Source organism: Asparagus officinalis, chromosome 5 (genome assembly GCF_001876935.1).
Source record: "Asparagus officinalis chromosome 5, Aspof.V1, whole genome shotgun sequence".
Lineage (NCBI taxonomy): Eukaryota > Viridiplantae > Streptophyta > Magnoliopsida > Asparagales > Asparagaceae > Asparagus > Asparagus officinalis.
The window spans coordinates 5,889,195-5,895,823 of record NC_033798.1 but is presented as its reverse complement, the minus strand read 5'-3'; the positions used below and the strand labels follow the sequence as shown (position 1 = coordinate 5,895,823).

The window sequence follows — 6,629 nt, the reverse complement described above, 5'->3', positions numbered from 1 at the left end:
CCTCCCTATTGCATAATGAGTTGGCCATGCCAACTCATTATGCAATAGGGAGGGCACACCTCACCTGTCCCCTCCATTGATCCTATATTTTGGGTCCTTAAATAATTTTCTTTAAACAAAAACAGCGGTACCGACTAACAACAAAGGTGACTACACCGCGCAAAACACATTTTCAACCTCCCTATTGCATAATGAGTTGGCCATGCCAACTCATTATGCAATAGGGAGGGCACACCTCACCTGTCCCCTCCATTGATCCTATATTTTGGGTCCTTAAATAATTTTCTTTAAACAAAAACAGCGGTACCGACTAACAACAAAGGTGACTACACCGCGCAAAACACATTTTCAACTCCCCACCAAAATGCATATAGTTTGTAGGGTTAACTCTATATTAGTCCCTTGAATCCTTTATAATTACAAAGTAATTCCTCAAATTTCAGTATTTGCTTATTAATCCCTCAAACCTATATCCTCTTGCACATCAGGGCTTGTAATGTGAGTTTTGAGGGGAATTTGTCGGTCATCTTTGACGGAATGAGCACGTTTATCCGTCATGACATCATTTAAAACTCACAAACCTGTTTCTGAGTGAGCTTAGTCCCACAACCCGCTTATCTTAAAGTCCAAATCCGAAAAATTATTCTCCCCCGGTGGTCAATGACACCCCTAAACCAATTTCAGAGCATTTTTTTTCATGACAATAATCATTCTAAATCCTAAATATTTCTCTAATTTTCGGCCCTATACAAGTGTGGGGGAAGGGTCTTTAGAAAATTGCAGTTGGGTTAAAGTATAATCCAATTAGAGTAGGGTGAATAACACAAACACTAACGCCGTCAAGAAATTATAATAAAATTGCAGATTTGAGAGACAAATTTGAAATTACGGATGATGTAAGAGGCTAATATGCAATTAACCCTAATTTATAAATTCTTCACCATTTCCCATTCACCTTATCCTCTCTCTCTCCTCTCTCTCTCTCTCTCGGAGGCGCCGCAGCGAGCTATGGCGTTCTCTCGCTTCAGCGCCAGCTTCCTCGGCTCCCACCATTTCCACAACAGAGTCTCTCCTCCTCTAACCGCCATCGAAAACCCGTCCAAAATCTCAGCTTTCCAATCCGTCCTCAAAATCCCAAAACCCTAAACCTCCAACCGCCACAAGAAAACCCTAAGCCCTAACGCCTAACGTCCATCGCCCGTGCGCCGTCCGCCTCCAGCCGTGTGCCTCCTCTTCCAACTATCCACCGGCGGCGGATCTACGGCGGCGGCGTTCGGCGGCGGATTCGGAGAGCGTAGGGAGGCAGGGGCGAGGGCGGCGGATTTTGGTGGAATCTGTTCTCGCGCTCTCGCGGCGAACGCGAAGGAGAGGACAGGCGGAGGGACTGCCGGAGTGGGACTCCCACGGCCTTCCGCCAACGTTAATCGTCCTCAGCTGGCCAAGCTTAGCGGCCTGAAACGATACAAGATCACCGAGATCCTCTTCTTTGATCGCCGCCGGCGATCCACCGTCGCCGGCACCGACGACTCCTTCTTCGAGATGGTCTCCCTCCGCCCCAACGGGATCTACACCAAGACTCAGCTCCAGGCCGAGCTCGAAAACCTAGCTTCTTGTGGAATGTTCGAGAAGGTCGATCTCGAGGCCAAAACTAAGCCCGATGGAACCCTAGGGCTTACCATTTCCTTCACTGAGGCCACGTGGCAGTCTGCTGATGCTTTCAGATGCATCAATGTGGGGTTGTTGCCTCAAACGAAGCAGATGGAGATGGACGCGGATATGACGGATAGGGAGAAGATGGAGTACTTTAGGAGTCAAGAGAGGGAGTATAAGAGGAGGATTGAGAGATCAAGGCCGTGCCTTTTGCCTATTCCCGTGCAGAGGGAGGTTCTGCAGATGTTGAGGGAGCAAGGGAAAGTGAGTGCGAGATTGTTGCAGAGAATTCGAGATCGGGTTCAGAAGTGGTACCATGATGAAGGGTATGCTTGTGCTCAGGTGGTCAATTTCGGGAACTTGAATACGAGGGAGGTTGTTTGTGAGGTTGTGGAAGGAGATATTACTCAGTTAGCAATTCAGTTCCAAGATAAGCTTGGAAATGTAATTGAAGGCAATACTGAGCTTGGTGTAATTCGAAGGGAGCTGCCCAATCTGGTAACTTTTTTTTATTTGAATTGCTTGATGAGTGTTAGGATTTATGATTATATGCAGTAATTTAGATATCTTGCTTTTTGTGTTAGTTGATAAAAGATAGGGCCACTAAAAGCTAACGTTTAAGGTATCTGCAGAGTGTTGCAATTTTACTTGGGTAGAGTGTTAACTCTCAACTAAGTGTTTTTCCTTTGGAAAAGAGTTACATTATGGTACGGGTGTTCAATTAGGAGAGGAAGTAATGGAACGCCTTTGAAGACAAGGTGAATTAGTGATGTCAGAAATATTTGAGAGCAGCTTTGGTCTGTTTGATTGTTCTAGTTTCTGAATAAATGAATTTGATAAAATTTACATGCATTAGAAATAGCAATTAAGAAGGATATTATGGCGATCAATTTAACAAGGAGCTAGTCCTAAAACAGGACTAAACAAAAGAATATAATTGATGTAAAACTATTTGAGAGCAATTCCTCATAACTTTGGTCAATGGCTGTGTTATTATTAATATATATTTGTTGAGATGATAATCCCGTCTGTGTATGTTGTAAGTTATATAACGTATTAAGATGGTAATCACGTTAATGTCTGAACGCAAAAAACTTTCAGAATTGGTAACTCAATCTTGAATAACATAAGCTATGAGTGTTATTTGTTATTAACAATGTCCGATTCAGAATTTATTTGTTAATCTCAGGAGAGAGGCTGCAAATCACTTGCGTTTGCACTATTATGAATTGTGCTTCAGGCAGAGAAAAGTTGTGTTTCCCCATAAATTCACGGCAGCACTCATTTTGGTTGAATGCATGACATGTTTGCCTTTCTATAATTCTTGACGGAGTTTGCTTAAAGCTCCTGTCTATGAGTTTCAAGCATATATTCTTACTTCTTTTTTTCCGTCGCAGCTTGCCAAAGGCCATGTCTTTAATATTGAAGCCGGGAAACAAGCTCTAAGAAATATAAATTCTCTTGCATTATTTTCCAACATTGAGGTGAATCCACGAGCTGATGAGAAGAATGAAGGAGGAATCATTGTTGAGATAAAGCTTAAAGAATTGGAGCAAAAGTCAGCTGAAGTAAGCACTGAATGGAGTATTGTACCCGGGCGATATGGACGGCCGACTGTGGTACTGTCAACTTATCCTAATGTTTTCTACTTCTGTATATGCATGGCTTAACATTTTTCACACATTAGGATTTTAGAAAAACTGAAGTAGTAGTTGTTCTCAGGCATCGATTCAACCTGGTGGAACAGTTACATTTGAGCACCGGAACATCAAAGGGCTAAACAGGTCCATTGTGGGCTCTGTGACATCTAGCAATCTCCTCAATCCTCAGGTAACACACATCATTATGCTCTAGAACATCCTAGATTTGCAATATTTATATGTATGATTAAATGTTCTGTATACTCGAATTACATACGAGAGAATCCTAAATATTGCAGTATATGTTTATTTGGGAAATATGGTTTGATTTGAGTTGAACGTCCACTATCTAAGAGGTTTTGTCAAAATGCACTAGGCAACATGTTTCCTTTATAAATTAATGAACCAATTATATGTTAACCTTATACATATTGGAGAATGGGTGGCTCACAGGGCGTACATGTTAAACACTTTTCTTCTTTTCACACTGTAGCAATATGTTGTAGAGCTTACCGATTAGAAGCATCTGGGATATCATACTGCATATGTGGACATTCTGCTTACTTTACATAATAAGGATTTTAAACTACAGCCATAGTCTGGTGAAGTTTACAAGTTTGATTTGGGATTAATCTGTGGATGATAATTAAAGGATAAGGGAATCAGTTGCATAGGGATTTAACAAGAAAGCTGGAGAATTTCAGTTAACAAGCGCTTTTTCATTTTTACTAGTGTTGTAATTGTGCATTTGTTCTTGCTAACAGTTTGTTTGCCCTCTTATTTGCTTGTTTAGGATGATCTATCTTTCAAGCTTGAGTATGTGCATCCTTACTTGGATGGCGTGTATAATCCTCGCAACAGAACATTTCGCACTAGCTGCTTTAACAGCCGCAAGATGAGTCCTGTCTTCACTGGTGGGCCTGGGGTTGATGAAGTTCCACCTGTATGGATTGACAGAGTAGGGCTCAAAGCCAATATAACAGAGGTAGATGTTAAAGTTTTTTTCAGAATGACAGAATCCTATGCTACTGCTCTAAGGTTCCAATAGTATAAATATGTTATCCTGATGATATGTATATGCATTTCACAGAGCTTCACTCGTCAGAGCAAATTCACTTATGGACTCGTAATGGAAGAGATCACGACACGTGATGAGACCAGTACCGTGTGCACTAATGGTGCTCGGCAATTGCCTACTGGTGCTTTGAGCATGGATGGACCTCCAACAACCTTGAGTGGTACTGGTGTTGATCGTATGGCATTTGCACAAGCAAACATTACTCGTGACAACACAAAGTTTGTCAATGGTGCAATTGTTGGTGAAAGGAATGTGTTTCAGGTATCATGTCCTCTTACTGATCGTTGCTTCTAGTTTTATAGAACTGTTAACTGCAATTCTTCATATGCATCTCTGTTTCCAGAGGTTCCAATGCCTATTTATCAATTGATTTCCCTACTTCTAGACAACTGACAATGGTTTCTTTTATGAGATTTACGTAGAGGATCATCTTTGTTGATATGGTACTAGCATTTGCATGGATGACTTATCACACAGACACCAAGCTACAGATAATCTTTTCATGAAAAGAAGTGATGAGACTGTTTGATGCTTTTTTCTTCTTAGGATATTATATTGTACGTCAATATTTGAATATAATTTGTTATGGCAAGGTGTCATGTTTCTTCTTCTTTCTCTTCTTAGTCTGGGACAACTTCAGAATGTTGCTTTGTTTGACTGAGCTTAAATTGCATATCTATTGCAATTTGATAGATCTACCATGTAGGCTATGCATGTTTGCAACCCACAGGTGACTTAAACATGTTGCTGCATAAATAATGTAATTCAGCTTGCTCAGATATTCACGAGTGATAGATATAGCATGTTTGATATAGACATTATCTACGCTTAAATCCATTACACATAATTTAGAAAGAAAAATATGTAATTTGTTGGTTGACTAGGTTCTCGGTTTTTAAATTTGCACATCGTCTGCCTTTAAGTCTTGATTATTGTTTGAGATGGCACATTTTTGTCTCCATTGGAGTACTGGATTCCCAGGTTTAATTTGATTCACCCCCATTGGATTAAATGTTTCCCAAAGCCAAAAGGGAAAATGTAATGGAAGTTATAGATTTTGTACATCATTCGTGGAAAATGGGAATTATTGCATGACAAACTATTTTTCCCCTATTTACTTAATAGAGTTAGCTGGCCAATAAGCCATTGAATAGTTGCAAATTATTGAAAAAAAGAGCCAACTTCAATGTGATATTGTGTAATAAGGATGTTACTAGTGGTTTTTTTTTCCACAGGCGTTATTTAGGAACATCTACCCGTAGGAATGCCTGGAAGAATGGATATCTTAGCATATCATTTTAATAATATTTATGCATCTTATGTGATTCTTATTTATTTTTTCGTTTTGCTTCTCTCCAATAATCGCATATATCATATCTCTTGATTGTCTGTATTTTCTAAATTACAGTTAGATCAAGGCCTCGGAATTGGTACCAATTTCCCATTCTTCAACCGTCATCAGCTCACACTAACCAGATTCATCCAGTTAAAGCAAGTCGAAGAAGGTGCTGGCAAGTCACCACCACCTGTTCTTGTTTTGCATGGGCATTATGGTGGTTGTGTAGGTGATCTTCCAAGCTACGATGCTTTCACTCTTGGAGGACCTTATTCTGTGCGGGGATACAATATGGGTGAGTTGGGTGCATGCAGGAACATTCTTGAGGTAAAACATAATTCTCCTCATTTTTTTCCTGCAGTTAGTTTTGACGTAAACTTCAAAACACTACCAAGTTTAGGGGGTTTCTGCACAAATCCCCCTGAACTTCATAAATCTGAGAAAACTCTCATGGACTTTATTCACTAAAATATTATGAGTGACGGAGTTTGTTTAACTTGTTTCTCTCTTGCGCGCGCGAGCACAACAAAAGCTCCAGCAAGGACTTTGTATAACTCTTGTGCGCGCACACACAACAAAAGCTCAGGGTGAATTTGCGCGAACACCATGCACCCCAACCCCCCACCACCCCAAAAAACAAAAAAAACAACAAACACACATACAAACACACATCCCACCAAGTTCATGCATCTTTGGAATTTTAACCTTAATTTTAAAGAAAGCTAAACAACTCAAAGGGTTAACCCTATACTAGCGCCGAACTATGGGTAGACCCCTGTGGTTATATTGTTTCAGGTAGACCCTAAGTGATTTTTTTACTCTTTCACCCTCAAGAGGGCTATTTTGTCCCAAAAAAATCTCCAAAGGTAAAAGAGGCAAAAATTTTCATTTAGTGGGTCTTTCTGCAGCATGCTGCAATAGAAGT

The 6,629-nt window shown here is 40.4% G+C and overlaps 1 protein-coding gene across 1 annotated transcript in view; it reads left to right on the top strand.

Moving 5' to 3' along the window:
* LOC109841448 (protein TOC75-3, chloroplastic-like) overlaps nt 1-6,629 on the top strand; it is an 18,476-nt gene that overhangs the window by 4,112 nt on the left and 7,735 nt on the right. Inside the window, exons 2-7 of the mRNA XM_020410418.1 lie at nt 1,220-2,148; nt 3,048-3,269; nt 3,373-3,480; nt 4,084-4,275; nt 4,381-4,629; nt 5,777-6,031. Of these exons, the coding sequence (XP_020266007.1) occupies nt 1,220-2,148; nt 3,048-3,269; nt 3,373-3,480; nt 4,084-4,275; nt 4,381-4,629; nt 5,777-6,031 (1,955 nt within the window). The remainder of the gene's footprint in view (nt 1-1,219; nt 2,149-3,047; nt 3,270-3,372; nt 3,481-4,083; nt 4,276-4,380; nt 4,630-5,776; nt 6,032-6,629) is intronic.